At 34.7% G+C, this 15,627-nt stretch overlaps 2 protein-coding genes across 2 annotated transcripts; one reads left to right on the top strand and one right to left on the bottom strand.

Moving 5' to 3' along the window:
* Nucleotides 1-779: 779 nt before the first annotated feature.
* LOAG_16931 (domain found in Dishevelled) lies at nt 780-8,870 on the bottom strand (the record flags this gene model as incomplete). The annotated part of the gene is made up of 16 exons (XM_020449584.1): nt 780-1,002; nt 1,149-1,312; nt 4,104-4,270; nt 4,513-4,680; nt 5,012-5,137; nt 5,310-5,414; nt 5,542-5,696; nt 5,868-5,997; nt 6,116-6,372; nt 6,584-6,671; nt 6,892-6,996; nt 7,121-7,265; nt 7,431-7,575; nt 7,730-7,884; nt 8,410-8,548; nt 8,806-8,870. The coding sequence occupies 16 exons, from the start codon at nt 8,868-8,870 to the stop codon at nt 780-782; spliced, it is 2,337 nt and encodes a 778-aa protein (XP_020306868.1).
* Nucleotides 8,871-9,932: 1,062 nt separating this feature from the next.
* On the top strand, nt 9,933-13,608 carry LOAG_01674 (CK1/VRK protein kinase; the record flags this gene model as incomplete). The annotated part of the gene is made up of 9 exons (XM_003137212.2): nt 9,933-10,076; nt 10,390-10,531; nt 10,633-10,835; nt 11,004-11,138; nt 11,219-11,389; nt 11,719-11,871; nt 12,010-12,175; nt 12,752-13,039; nt 13,469-13,608. 9 exons carry the CDS (start codon nt 9,933-9,935, stop codon nt 13,606-13,608), a joined length of 1,542 nt encoding a protein of 513 aa, XP_003137260.2.
* Nucleotides 13,609-15,627: the final 2,019 nt, after the last annotated feature.

The following is a 15,627-nucleotide window of genomic DNA, read 5'->3' as shown; positions in this document are numbered from 1 at the left end:
AATAACCAAATGAGGAAATTAGTTTAATTATGAAGAGTGAATTCGAGATTGAACAGTCTCAGCAAGTCTTCCAAAAATTGTTCAGTTGAACTTTCAGAGCCGTTGATATTGATATCAAAAGCAACAAATCCAAAACTACTCGGAAAATACTTTTGAATGACAGAAGTCAGCGAATAAAATATTATGCAAAGGCAATCAGGATGTAAGCAATCTTTAAAAAGTTTTTGCAATGTACAGTAACTGAACCTTCACGTATGGGTCACGTACGTAAGCGTTGGAACAATTTTATGAAAAGTTATCGGAAGAGACGTTCGTTTTAGGGGAAGGTTTGCTACAATCACAAACGATAATTAGAAAATGTAAAAATGAGCCAGCAAAACACCCAATACAAAACTAATGTAAAGGATACAAATGCACTTCGTCAAAGAAATTTATTTTTAAATTGAAATCTTGAAGAAGTTATTCAATGAAGAGTGAAAGTCTTAAAGGTTTAAAAAGTTTGTTTAAATCGCAAACAGACATGACTATTATGCTATATACATATTGACAGAATATAAAAAGTTGTCGCGAAGTGCATGTCGATGGATTGCTTTCATCATTTTCACATTTATATGCTGTTTGTATAAGAAGACCTCCAGGGTGAAATGAAAATTAGTATTTGAGAAAAGCAAGCAATTCTTTGAGTACCCTGTGTCGAAATTCTTAACTTCAGTATAAGCAAAGAACAATGAGAAACAAGCACGAGAGTTTTTTTTTCTTAAGAGTACTAATCAGAAAAGCTATAAATTATCAACAAAGAATTCAAAGGGTTGACTCATCGCAATTCGAAAACTTTGCCGACTGGATGCCAAATCCTGTGGCATCTCTTCCAAGCGATTTGTTGCTACCATTCCAAAAGTTGGACCTGCAGCCAAGGATACCGATGTTCCTTTTTGGATATTGGATGAAAATGCGGTTGAATGAACACCCGATGATATGGGTGCCTGTGGTAAAATCGTATGTCTGAAAAAACTCATTTCTTTTAAATGTTAATTTCAACTCCGCAGATTAAAAGAATTTTTTTCCTGATCTTCTTTGTAATGCAGAGATAGACGATATTTTATTTCATCAAGCTGAAAGCGAGAGAAAGAACAAAAATGTACCCTCACCTCTGTTCGCTTCCACTTGAACCATCGTTGCTACTTGTTTGACTGTGAACATCTGGACCACCACCGATAGTTTCAGCACCTTTGTATGGTGGAACGACATTGGTCGCAACATATGGCTGCTGATTCGGATACAGTGTTAACGGCATAGATGCATAACCACTTACCTAGGTTTTTCAGATTTTAAGTATGTCGCATTATTCTGAACAACATTAAATAGTAGTGAAATTGCTGCGTAAAATCACATAGCATCGCTTTCCGAATTTATGATTCCATAAAAATCATTTGTAATTTTCATTACAATTACTTTGCGAGAATTTCCAAATATTGCCAAGTATTCCGATCACAATTGAGAAAACCTGATATCAGCTGCATTCGCACTTTTTCGAACTAGAGTTATTTAGCAAATCATCATAACTCATGCAAAACTTTCACTGACGTTAACTGCAGCATGCAAACTTGTGCAAATAATGAAATTTTTGAAAGTAAAGGCACAAAGCTTGATAAGGTTGTATTTGTCAAGAATCTGGGTGGAAGGGTTCAAGCTAGGTCCAAGTTAGCAAATTTATATGGGTTTATCGGTTGGCATGACTAAAATGGTCCCAAAATCCATTATTCCAGTGTTCTACTTTTCAACACCACATTTCATCAAATGCTCTCGGATGTTAAAGAAGAACCGCCGGGACTGTTCGGAGTTTATCAATCGCTATTCCCTTCAGCAATATGATAAGATCAAATTTCACTCCTCACGTGTGAAAGTTTGTGCTCTTCTTTAATGAGGCAAAGCATGTGGCAGAATCTATCTTGGCATACATTTATACTGCTAACAAAGTTACTACCAGCTGATAATAATAACATGCCATAAAGATGTGTAAACATATATCTCATCAAAGAACAGACATATCGCAATTTCAGAAAGCAAAAAAGTAACGAATGGATTGAAAACAAAAAGAACAACTTCCACAACGTATAATTTTCAAATCAGTGCGTGGAGTAAGCGGTACGCAAAATTAAATATCCCTTTCTCTCCTAAGGTGACCTTTTCCTTTTAAGAGAACTCTCAAGTTGAAAAGTCATCTAAGATAAAATTTCTTCCCAAGAATAATGTTTCCTTTCCGGATTTTGCAATGCCAGGCAGTTCCTCTTTACCTATAATATGAATTTTCAAAAGTTGGAACAATTAATAAGCAGAGCTTAATTCTGCCATTATTCTATCATAATATATGGTTATAATTCTGATGTTGGACATATATCCTTCTAGACTTCGAAACAATTTTAAAACATTATGAAGCCCAAAGACATCTGTCATCCTGTTTCTTAATATTTTTTTTTAATTTTTCAAATCTTTATAAAATTTAACACTACCAACAACTTTGTCAACGAATGAATTAGATGATATTAAGAGTGGGAATCGGAAACTTCTTCCACAACACCCATTTATGGCTATGTTCAATATACAACCGTGCCACTATCTACAGACATGCTGCATTAAATTGCTAACAATCCCACCGGATAAAATTGGAAAATGCGCATTACCAACAAATCTACTTTAACTTAACATGCTCTTCGAGAATCATACAAAAGAAATATGTGCAGTAGTTGTTGGAAACATGCGATTGTTGTTTTTGTTATATTATGAATGAAGTGAAAAGAACGATCATCTCATCGTATAATGCATAGAAAAATACGATAAAATCTTGTTAGTTAATGAGAATTCTCCAGCATCTAGCATTAGAATTCATGCAAAAATTTTGGCTGGTGCAATTATTATCCACTCTCAAATGTAATGATCTAAAATGTAACTTCGAAGTGAGATAAGACACAAAACACATGAAGGATAATCTGCGAAAGAGTAAGCCAAAAAAACAAAATCCTTGAAATCAAAAACACTACATAATTTACCCGTCTAAATGGAAAACCTCACTCATCTCAAGCAGGACTTTGTTTTATGGTCCAAAATGTATTATTTGTCTACCGAATGCAGTATTCTAAATCCAACTTATTCTCAGTTAAACTTTATCATGAGAATTAGCAATTTAATTAACAATAAAAATCTTCGAATACGGTCATGGAAGCAGTAAAAATCTATCTAAAAAATGAATCATGTATATTTTTATTATATGTCGTATTTTACAATCATTACGAAATATATTGCAATGACCTGAACGTATTTTTCCACGAGTGTTTTGATAAGTCCTTGATTTAATTTATGTATTGCAGAAGAAAATTTGGATTTCAATGAAAATTAAGCTATTTCGCTGCAATTCTTTGATGCATTAGCAAAAATATTACGAACTGTATAACTAGCAATAAAAGCGAAAAAAAAAAGAAAACAGAAAACAAAAAACACGGACGGTGGAGTTAATTAAACAAAAAAGCTACACAGACTAATCGACTAATCATATATATATGTCTGATGCAAGTGTGAGTTTTTGTTGATCATGTCAAATTCAAAAATTTTTTGATCCCAATGCATTCTCATTGTTGAAAATAATCAATCGCATATAGAAGTAGGCTGCTTAATGCATAATAATATTGTAAAAGAAATTCATTACCAGGTTTCATCATTTCTTTAGAAGAGGAAAGTGAAATCACAGATCTCATAGGAGCTAACATCTCTACACTAGTTGAGTCTGCCCAATGTGATGACGGGATTATCGTATTGAAAACTTATTGCAAATAACAAGATAGAATTAAGGACTAAGTGCAATTTGATACATTTCCTCTATTTGGTACTTTGAATTTCTGCAATCGCGAAAATCGCTGATGCAAGAACAGAACCATTTCAGAGTAGCATAAATATGTAGCTAGAAGCAAAATTTAAAAAAATATACAAATTAAAAAGGAACGCTTAAAAAAATGAAAACACATATTACGACCGCAAGACCTATTCTAAAGATTAGTTAAATAGAATCGCGTGGTACCATCAACATTCGCTGCATTTTCAACACCGCTTACCATTGAAGGTGCACTTTGCGGTATCATCGTTGGTTGAGGCCAAGCACGTCCACTTTGCTGCGCTGCAGCAGCAACAAGCCCTGGTGGTGGCGCTGGCAACACCGAACCCACTTCACTTCGAACACCTGGATCATCACCTCCAGGATTTTGCCGCAAGCGTGCATAATCTTAAATTAGCTAATTTACTTCATTTCATTTAAACAAAATACAATTATCCCCGCATAATAGAAGTAACTGAAAATGTCAGAATCTATGCTTTGTACCTAACCAAACAAAATTCCAAATTTTTACCAATTCCAACAGTTCGTAAAACTTCTCAGTTCAAAATAACTTTGATAGATGAGCAAAAACTCAAGCTATTTTCATTTCAGTCAAGCAAAATAAAATTTATTGTTTTTTAAAAACAAACCAGCACATTCTTCACCCAGAATATAGTAACACTGTTCAGTGAAGGTAATTTTGTTGACCACATGACTGATTAACTTCTCCTTCAACAACTCGCCAGCAAACTTGCGTCCATCCTTTCGATCACGGAGACCATCAACATGTTCCATCAGCCAATCAACCAAGTCACTGCCTAAAAATGACAAGAGATTACAAGAGATTTTGAAAACCCCAAAATTTTCAAGAAGGAAACATTTCAAGTACTAATCTCATTTCTATTTCGATGCATTACATTTTCCGCATCCGAAGAAAAACTAACAAAAGAAAAGAAATGAAACTCTACTAAACAAGTAAGTATTGACAGCCAAAATTCAAACATATGTATTCATAAAAGCAAACACGAGAAGATAGTAGACTTTCAGTCAATCTCATTATTTCTTAGTTAAGTGTTCAGCGGTGCTGCCAGATTAAATAAGTTAATGAAGTGGCAAGTCTCTACTGATAAAAAAGTAAACAAATCTTACCAAGAAAAGACATCGGAATCGGAATCTTCAGCCAAGTGCGATTTTTGATATCTAACCCAGAATTTGGCATAACCATCATTTGAACAACTTTCTTTTTGTCCGTCATAGCATCTAACCGGAAATGGGCTGAAACACAAATAAAAGTGAAAGTGAAAGCAAATTAAAAGGAAAAAAAATTGAATTTAAAACGTCAAACAAACCCAAAACTTTTGAAGTTCTCATAAAATCATAAATTACTGTCCTGAAAACATTTAAAAAACTGAAAATACTAAAAAAAATGGAATTTGAAGGCCGTTACCTCCACCAACAATGGTGTTTGGAACAGAACCATTTGATGTTGCAGTGCTGCTACTTGCAGGTCGACCGTATTGACCAGGTATTGGAGTTGGAGTACCTTCAGAGCCTAAAAACTTTTTGGACTTGCTAAACATCAGGAAAACTTCAGGTACGTCTTGAAAAATGTCAAAACCCGATCCATTAAAATAGTTCAGAAACAAAAATTCTGCATAATATTGAATATAAAAAAAAACCTTCGAGGATGGATGGCATTCCACGCATAGCGTTAGTATGCTGTATCCAAGCCTGAGTATCAATAGGTCGTACCGGTTCATCCCGATGTCGCGGGACAGTGAATGCACTTCTTGGTCCACTATCCCACATCTTAGCCACTGTTAACTTGATTGGTCTGAAAAAAAGATCTGATACTTTTGAAAAGTAAAAATTATTTCATCAAGCACAAGTTAAATTCAAAAAAATGCGTTCGAAAAAAAGAAACGCTTGGATCAACTTCAAGGTCATTTTCAAAATTCAATATCGTTTTTATCGCGTACCACTATTTCAAGACTTGTGAAATTACCCTCTCCGTGCAACTGATTCACGCAAAACGTCTACTGCCTGATCGTTCGTAAAGTTTTCGAACGAAATATCGTTCACTTGTAAAATCATATCACCCGGTTCAATTCGTCCATCTAATGCTACAGCACCTCCTAAAATAATACGTACTACAGATGAAATGCAATCTCGCTCCAAATGAAAATGACTCAAAATCAAAAACAGAATCACACTTCATTCTGAATAAGTTAGATAATGACATTAATCAATTACCTTTCATAATATTAGCCACATAGATGCCATTATCACCACGAGATGAGCTCTGTCCAACAATGCTGATACCCAAGAAGTTCACCGTATCCATATTTAGTGTTACTGTGATTACATCCAATGACATTGAGCTTTCTGTTATGCTACTAAAGGACGAAGCTCTTGAAGGCTGTCGAAATCGCCGACGATTTCGGCGTTTACGATATGCAGGAGCATGATGCTGCCGAGAAACGCTGGTGATGTCAGTAGATGTTGAAACTCTGAATTTTCTTTTTTCTTTGAAATTTGAATAATTTCATTTTCCTTAAATACCCAAACAAGTCAGAGAAATGGTTAATTTCAACTGTTTGATGTTCTAAAGAAACAAATTGTAAACCAATGAAATGAGTTGATTTGCAGTTGTATGCAGTTTGCTAAAATTCATAAATTACGAGGTGATTCTCTATGTAGTTTTAAAAATCGATAGAAAACCTCGAACGGTCGTCATCATCCGAGAATAACCGCGCGTCACTTTCAGAGCCCAGTGTTGAATCTTCAAAACGTCGACCTCCACGATGTCCTGAAATTATAAGTGCAGCTCAGGGAAGCCCTGTCGATATCATTTATCATTTTGGGGTGTTCAGCTAAAGCACACTAAATTTAAATTATAAATTCTCTAACCAAAAAAAGTGGATGAAGAAAAAAACAGTATTTTATCTCGTGCTTACAGAGATGACTATTCTCTAAAAATACCTCAGGATGATAATCTATGAAGTAACAAGAAACATATAAGTGCATACCTTGCGGAATGTACTGCTGCGGAAATGGTCGCCTTGCCATTCCCTTTACTTGCATTGGCAGGGCTCTCATATCACTGATGAAAGAATCCGAATCTGTAGATGCTACTAAAACAAGTTTTTTTACGATAAACAATTATTACTTGGAATGCAATTCTAAAAATAATTTAAAAAAAAGAACTACCACATATGATTTAAGAAAAAAATTACTGCTCTGATCGAATTGCCGCACGGCTTGTCGATAAGCCATACTTCCAATAGGATACATAGTTGGTGCTGGGCCCGGGACCGGAAATGAAACAATGTACAGATGACAATTCATAATTCTTATTTATTTGCTTATTTTTGAGACTATTGAAAATTTGTGCTTTCCCAACCTTAAGCAGTTCCGTTCCTGAATCAAAAATGAATCATGTAGAACGTCGCACTCCATATACTTCTCAGCTATTTACAAGATTCAAATTGATAAGGAAGCGAAATTATCGAAATAATTACATTACGAAAACGAAAAAGCAAAGAACTTCTCAGTGAATTCAACTTACCATGAGCCGTGCACTTTTCAATGGAAGACCCGACGAACCATCGGAATGACTGCTACCTTCTGATGTAAGCAAAAAGAGCTCAAACTGACCATTTGCCGACCGATGTAAACATTCACTGTCATCACGTATCTCCACTTTCACTTCACTACAAAGCCTTTTTGATATCCTACATTATAAATACTTGACATCATTTCTTACGATGACTTCAAACTCTGGAGGTAAAGCTTTAAATCCTACCTAAATAGCAACCAGTACTACAAATTACTTTCAAATAAAGTGTGAAAAATGTTCGGACTTACGGAAAGACTCCGGAATCGGGAGCAGGGGCTTTGCAATAGTATTTGAAATTTGATCGTGTTAAGACACGTTTGAAGTCACCAAGTGTTATTTTATCGGGTGGTACCATGACATCAGTACAATATGGCACCATTTCGTCGTCGATATGATAATATACCTGAAAATAGTCGTTAATGCAATAACTTATTCACCCAAATGTTTTTACCTATCCTTAGTAGTCCAGTCACCTTTTCATAAAATAGTGAGAGGAAGCTGGCAGTCAAATATTTCTTTCATTAATTAACACAGTATTTTATTCACTGCACTTCTTACATTGTAATGTCAGAACATTTATGGAATTCGAAAAGGAATTCTACTAACATTCATCCGAAGATTTCTACGGAATTAAACCTGAAAAGTTACCATGGTAAGAGACGTAATGGCAGGGAAGTGTAGAAATGAAACAAAATATATTTCTAGAAGCATAAGAGATGAAACGGAATTGTCACAAATTAGACGAATTACAAACCAGACCAAAACGCCGATAGCATAACCAAAACACAAGATGCACAATGGACTAAAATTGCAACCTCTCCTGAGTCCAATTGGATCCATACGAGAGATCACCAGTGTGACGCAGGATGGAACGACGAAATAACCCTGCTTACCCTAATTAATTTTGAAAAATTAAATTGAGCCATACTTTTGTACTTGTTTGTTGTGAAGCAGCTCCCGTTCCATGTTCCAAATATGGAATACCTTTAGTAGCTGGTGCCTTTGATGCAGATGGACCGTCTTTATTGCTTTCATCCTTACTTTCTACAGTTGAACTAATTTTCAATCTGAAAACATTTCGCATTAGAAACGAAATTATTGATGCTTGAGAAAGGGAGAAATTCTTCATATGTTAAGCAACTGTTAAAGATCTAAAGTCCTAATTTCTTGGAATGTAGTTCCTAGAGTTTATGCATTCATGTCTCAGATAAATCAATATCTTCTGTCAACTACTTGTAAAACACCATAATATCCAACACTGATATTTCTATCGAAATAATCAATGAAAAGGAATTCTACAATTATTCAGAACTGAAAACATCACTTATTTGTTTTCTCGATGATCGTATTCGTTGTATTCGACGTATCAAGTGAACCTGAAGCATCCATTCTCAGGCAGTACAAACTGCCGTTGAAGTGGGAAGTTCTCCTGAATGAAAAACATTTAATTTTGCAAATATTCGTAGAGAAATCTGATGTCTTTAGAGCACACAAATTAACTGATACAGAAGCATGGATAATCTATGCGCTCTTTATGATTGACAGGTTTTCTAATTAACTACAATGTTTGTAAGACAGATCACCAGCTGTACGTTTAATCCAGCACAGTATAAAGGTTTCACTCATAGAAGTAAATCCGTCATTCAATGAAGTGATCGGTCCAGTAATTCAATCAAGTTTATCCGGCCATTCAGCATAGTACATCGGTAAGGTATAATCGACCGAACACTAAGCTACGACTTCCTCGGCTGCTAGCGATATTAAGCATTTTCAAACACAGTCAATAATATATGCTTAATCAGTAACACATTAGATGCCAGATATTTGATTGGTTTGTCAATGCTATTCTTTACATCGTTTATATCTTATCATGAGCCAATGGACCGGGAAAAGCAGTAATTCCGGAAAATAGGCGGAGAAAGAACGATCTGGAACCATTTCTAGCGAGGGATTGATTTTTGGCTACTCGTAGTACAACCTGCTCGACAAGGATTATGTAAGTCGGATGGAGGATAGATAGCCTGATAAGCATAACTTCGAAGGAGGCGATTAGAAGATGTTAGTATTGACTGTATAATTTAAAAAGAAGCAGGAAATGATAATGAGTGATAGAGTGGAACTGGATAAAGGTAAGAAAGGGAAAGAGATCAATAAGATTTATAAGAGAGCATTAAGAAAAGATGATTAGTGACAGAAATGTCTTACTATCATTTTAGGATGCCTGTACTGCCATTCTTTCCGGAAGAGTACGAAGGTTTGGTATAGAAGCTGAGCGGGAGTTTGGTATGTACTGATGAGATACTCTTTTTTGGTTCAAACATTGATAGTGAAGAATTCATCTGTGCTTATTTTATACCTTCGTCGACTGGTTTCTGCGAATGATTCAAACTTCCAGAAAATTGATATTTCCTATTTGACACCACCTTCTTCTTGTTTCTTCTTTTCCAGACGATGCCACCTTCACGGAAGAAATCACACCAATTGGCTTGTATTGTTGTAGAGAAGACGGTTATCACAGATACTCTCAAACATAGATTCGTCATTGAAAAAGAATTTGCACGCGGTGGTTTTGGACGAATTTACTCCGGAAGACAAGTAATTTTCAGATTTGAAAGAAGTTTTGGATATGGGTTAGAATGAGCATTTATTAATATGCACGTATATATATGTATATATATATAATTACTCAAAGCAAATATTTGTAAAATTATTGTTGTATCTTTTATACCACCGCATCAAGTGATCGGTCCGCTACTAACTTGAGATGTACTTTATGGTTGTAGTTTCTATTTGTAGTTGTGTTTCTCTTTTTTAATCTGAATGTTTTGTCTTCCAAATATAATTCTCTTCAATTGCTGATATTTGTGCTATACATATCATGCGGTATTTTGAATGAATTGGATTTCAGGAAGATAGTAAAAAATTTGGTAAAGCTGGTTCTCTCGCAATCAAAATTGAACCGCATGCAAATGGCCCACTTTTCACTGAAATAACAGTCTTTCAGCGGATCTTAACACCTCAGAAGCTTGAGATTTGGATGGATAAAAAGAGTTTGTTCGATTAATTTTTCTACCTTTTTTTCATCTTTAATTCTAAAAAAGTCACATATATTCATTTTTGATTATGCTTCACTATTAGTAATTTTTTGCAGGAGTCAGCCATATCGGCTTACCTCCGTACGTGAGTAGCGGTTTATTTACATATAATGGCGAGAAGTTACGATTTCTGATTATGCCACGTTATGAAAAGTCTCTAGAAACGTATCGTGTAGCAAATGGTGGTATTTTGGACATGCATTTGGTCTTGACTGTTGCGAAGCAGTGCGTCGATTGTTTATCATACATGCAAGACTACGTTGGTGTTCCGTGTTCACAATCGCAAATGCATTGATTCCAGTAGATTATGATATAATAATTCCCTTTCATAAGTCTCCTGAATTAAGAATTTTGCTAGCTTAATATAGAAATCACAGTCGTCAAGATTTTGGTCTTATGGCTTTCTGTCAAATTGATAGTTATTCAGGACTATGTACATGCTGATCTAAAAGCAGACAACATTCTGTTGGCATCAGCAAACGAATATTCCAGATGTTTTTTGGTCGATTTTGGACTTGCAAGGTTGGCCAAGGGCAATGTCGACAAACCGGATAAAAAAGAGGTACGGTCCATGAATTTAATCTGAAATTATGGCTCTGAAATGGCACAATTGTTCAATTTCATTATGCTTTATTCTAACAGCTTACTATATATTTTACAGCCCATAACGGAACTTTGTTGTTCACTTCACTGGATGCTCATCGTGGCTGTGCTCCCTCATTTCGAGGCGACTTAGAAATACTTGGATACAATATACTGTATTGGTTATGTGGGACGTTACCTTGGCAAAAATGTGAACAAAAACCAGAAGCAGTAACATTTTTGTTTGGTGTTTCTGCAGTGTAATTTAAAAGTTCGCGAAGCAACTTATTCGAATGGTTTTTGCACCTTGTCGCAAGTTCTAATGGATTTTCTTACTTGCTATACCTATCATATAGTGTCGTTTTATTTTTCGTGTAGGGAGCTTAGAGGAGTTGTACGCAGCCTATGCGCAAAATAATGTGATGGAAACTAGGTGACTTTGCTGGTGGTTATCGGTGATGTTTAACACGAGCAAATATCATAGTTTTACTGCGAGGAAATCCTAAAATTAATTTACAGTGAACGAGACGTAAACATACTGCCCTATCTTACTACTTAAGGTTATGGTAGAAAAAGAAAAGTTCTCGAAGCAACTCGATAAAAATATCAAGATGCTTCTGCAAGATGGATATGTACCTTTTCTGTGCAAGCTTTTTAAACTGGCTTATGAGACGCCATATGTAAGCAAAGTGGATTACGGGAGTGTTCAGCTGGTAGACTTTTTTTCGCATCTTCTGGTTTTTTTCGTGCATATTCTTTCGTGCATATTCTTTTTAGGGCTGTAGTATCAAATACATGGAAAACGGTGGGTGGAGTAGGTCAACTTTTCTAATAAACTTCATTATTTTCAGATTTTAAATCAGATCAAGACTCTGCCGTCGTCGTCTAAAAGTTCGAATTTAAGAAGCACCAAAGAGAAGGAAAGTGCAGAAACATCGCTGATTAGTGGAAAAATGAATGCCAAAAACATTTCACCATCAACGTCTCGTAAACGTGAAGGAAATACAGGAGGTTTAGGTATAGTTTTAAAAAACAAAGTATTGAAAAATATTGCTGTTGGGAGTCTTTCAGTTTGCCTTAATATATGTAAAGTAGATTAGTCTTAGCACTACCGTTACTTTATTAATTGGATCAGGTCATTACTTTTTTTTCGCGTACTTCCTTGAGTAAAGCTAATCTATCTATGTCTGTTTACCGCTTTTAATTATTTCTTCGAAAAATTGCTTCCAGGAAAACTATAGCACCTTTTGTCTTAATCTTTTTTTGTTTTGATGTCTAATCGTTTTCCTTTTCAAAGCATTTTTTTTAATATTTAACAGTTGTAATTTGGAAGAGGAACTGTCCAATGAATGAAACCGAATTTGATATTAACAAGATATGTCACATTTTTGCTTTCTATATTAAAAAAAATTGCCACTAATTTTGAGTTCACTTTGACCATTTTCCGGCTTGTCTTTTTTAATTTTGCATCTTCTATGCACTCACTTACTAATCATCGGTTGTAATTACTTCATTTTCCAATCCTGATTTTGGTTTACACGCCTTTAATAACTTTTCTGCGTATATCCACTATTTATGGAAGATATGGCTCAGGTAGCAGCATGTTGTCCGGCGAACCACCCTCTCCAAAGAGACGTAAAAGTGACCGAATTGCTAACCAGCTATCGAAAAAAGTGGACGATCTTCCCAGAATTAGCAAAGAGAAGTCTCCTGGAATTGGTAACAACAATAGCAACAAGAAAAAAGACATTAAGAACGAACCCGATGTCATATCTCATAAAAAAGATTTTAAGAAATTAAAACCAAGGCCTCGAACTAGCTTGAAGTCGATTGCTAAACAAAATGCACCTTCATCATCGGCATCACTCTTTTCTAGTAAAAGTGAGTAATCGTTTAAATTTTGTTTTTATGCATAAAAAGTGATAAAGATATGAGCAAACTGGATAAATTGCTAAGCATTTTCAAATTCTTTTTCAAATAAGACATGAAAACGTGATGTCTTGACTGCATCTTGCGTACATGAGATCGATCACAATATTTGGTAGTAATTATCCAGTTGACTGGGATTTGTATTACCAGATCTATATTGTGCTCTTCACATCACATCCACTTTTGTTCATTCTGGCATGGTTCACTTCACATTCACGTTTCTGAATTTTCTAAACACATAGTAGTCTTCTATATGTTCTGTAACAGTGTCAGGAATGTCAGAAGATTTGAATAATAAATTATGAAAGTATAAGAAGAGAAATAAATATACGAGAGGTAAAGGTGAATACTAAATGAAAAAATAAATCATAAAATTTTCAGAAGTGGAGGATTCTCCTGGTAAGAAACTACGTAACGTGATTCCGGGTCTTCAAAACATGAAAAATGTGCGACGGTCTTTGAAAGATACGCTTGTAAAGAAATATATCAATGTTGCTAATCAAGCTAAGAGGAAGCAATAATTCTAGTATGATTCGTTTTATTGTCTTGATCTCAAGAACTTTTTCAACAGCTAGGTTTCAGAAGAATCATTCTCGACACATAGCTAAAGTCCACAGTAATCAAAAGTTCCCGGGTGTTATTTATGGAAAATTTTTGCAAAATTGTTAATTCTATATCTCCAGTGTTTTCAACTTTTTAGCATTAGAAATGATGATTGGATATGTCAAGACAGAACTTTTGAATTACCTTCATTAGTATTAACGTATTAGGAGTAGGATTTACTATTTGCGGATCTATTGTAATTTCTTAAAACATTTGCCACAATCCTCAAAGTTTACAGCGTTCGTACTTTTATCTCTTGTTTCGAGTATTATTTCAAGAGTCACACCCTTACGTTACGAAACAATCGTAATTGATGTTGTTTGGATGTTTTGTTGTAAGCTGTTGGAATATAACCCTTCATGAAATTGGCGTTGGTTGCAACGTACAGCAAATAAAATGTAAAATAGAAAGAAAGCAAATGATTTGGTCGTTTCAGATATTAGCATACCTTTGATCTCTGCGCTATATGATCCGTTTTTATATTTCTTGATCCGCTGTCCATCATAATCCATGCATTCTTCACTCCTTTTTAGGGCAAAATGCTGAAATAATGCTCTTCTTCTTCTTTTTCGATGTTGAAGTGTTTTGGTGTGTAAAATGAAAAGTTTTTGTTGCAGTTATGTAATTTATGAAGTTAGGGAATTCATCCAAAATTTTGGCTTTTTTTGATAATTCGAAGTTTTTCAAAAACTAATAAGAAATTCCACGTTTTTTAAAAACTATTAAGAAATATGGAATTGGATCATAAAATTGGGTAAAATTTCTCACAGCAGATGTTCATGTAGATGCTCACGTTGTGAAGTTGATCTTCGATTCAGTCTTCGCATTACTGCGACCAGTGATCCAATTCTCGTCTTCGTGCAGTGTTACGTCACGTGAATACAGTGAGCTTGAGAGAGAGACGGAATGTTGTACATATCCACATTGTTGTTACGGTTTGACCGTCCAAATAATACTCCTCTCTTACAGTAATAGTGATCAGGGAAAGTATCATAGAGGAGTAAATTTCTCAACATCAGTCATGTTCCCGGATAAGCTATTTTAATTTCTGACTTTGACAAAATTCATCAGTTATTCTCCTACACGAACATTAGATACAATATTTCCAAATTTCATGTTATGAAATCAATTGAGCAATCATTATTAATATCAAATAATTTGATGAAAATAAAAAATTGCATTACTAACTGTAAATTGTGACACAAATGATGCCCACTGAAAATTATTTTTTGAATTTCCACTCAAAAATGACATCATTTTTGTGTGTAAAACTATGTGTCAATAAATTTCTGTTCATTTTGACATGATATCATAATTTGATCATTGAAATGGCTCTTCTTTTTTTTATGGTTTAGTAGTTGAGATTCACCGGAAGCAAACGAAAGTTACATCCTTATTTTAAGACTGTCTATGTAAATTGTTGCTATTTGAAAATGAAATTTTATTGCCTAACTTTGTTGGCACATGAAAAATTGGAGTTTTGGTTAGATTTTACGGAGAAACGAGCAGTTTCAATTAATACTTAATGTTTTGGAGTTGTAACTTTGAGTAAATCTTTTCCAAAAATAAAAACTGCCAATCATACTATTGAACTTCAGTTTGCTACGGCTAACTGAAAATTTTTTTTGACTAAAATTTGTTACATTTTCGATCTTACCATTATTACAGGTATTATTCTTCAAAGTCATTTGCACTTTGTCAATTTCCCGCCATGCATCGAATTTCTTGATTATCTGTATCGAAGGCTAGAAATTGTATAAGAAAAGTTCAAGCATAGAGATGGACCAAGATCAAATTGACTTCCAGTACGAATGTTGTTCATAATTTCCTGTTTAATACCTTAAATTCAGAATCAATTTCCCTTACTCTATTTCAGTTCACATCAGTTCCAACTTAAAAAGTCATTTTGAAAAATTTGTCAGGGAAAGTGGCTTTGC

Source organism: Loa loa (genome assembly GCF_000183805.2).
Source record: "Loa loa unplaced genomic scaffold supercont3.29, whole genome shotgun sequence".
In the NCBI taxonomy this organism is placed as follows: domain Eukaryota; kingdom Metazoa; phylum Nematoda; class Chromadorea; order Rhabditida; family Onchocercidae; genus Loa; species Loa loa.
Note: the sequence above shows the minus strand (reverse complement) of the source record. Positions and strands in the feature narration are given on the sequence as shown.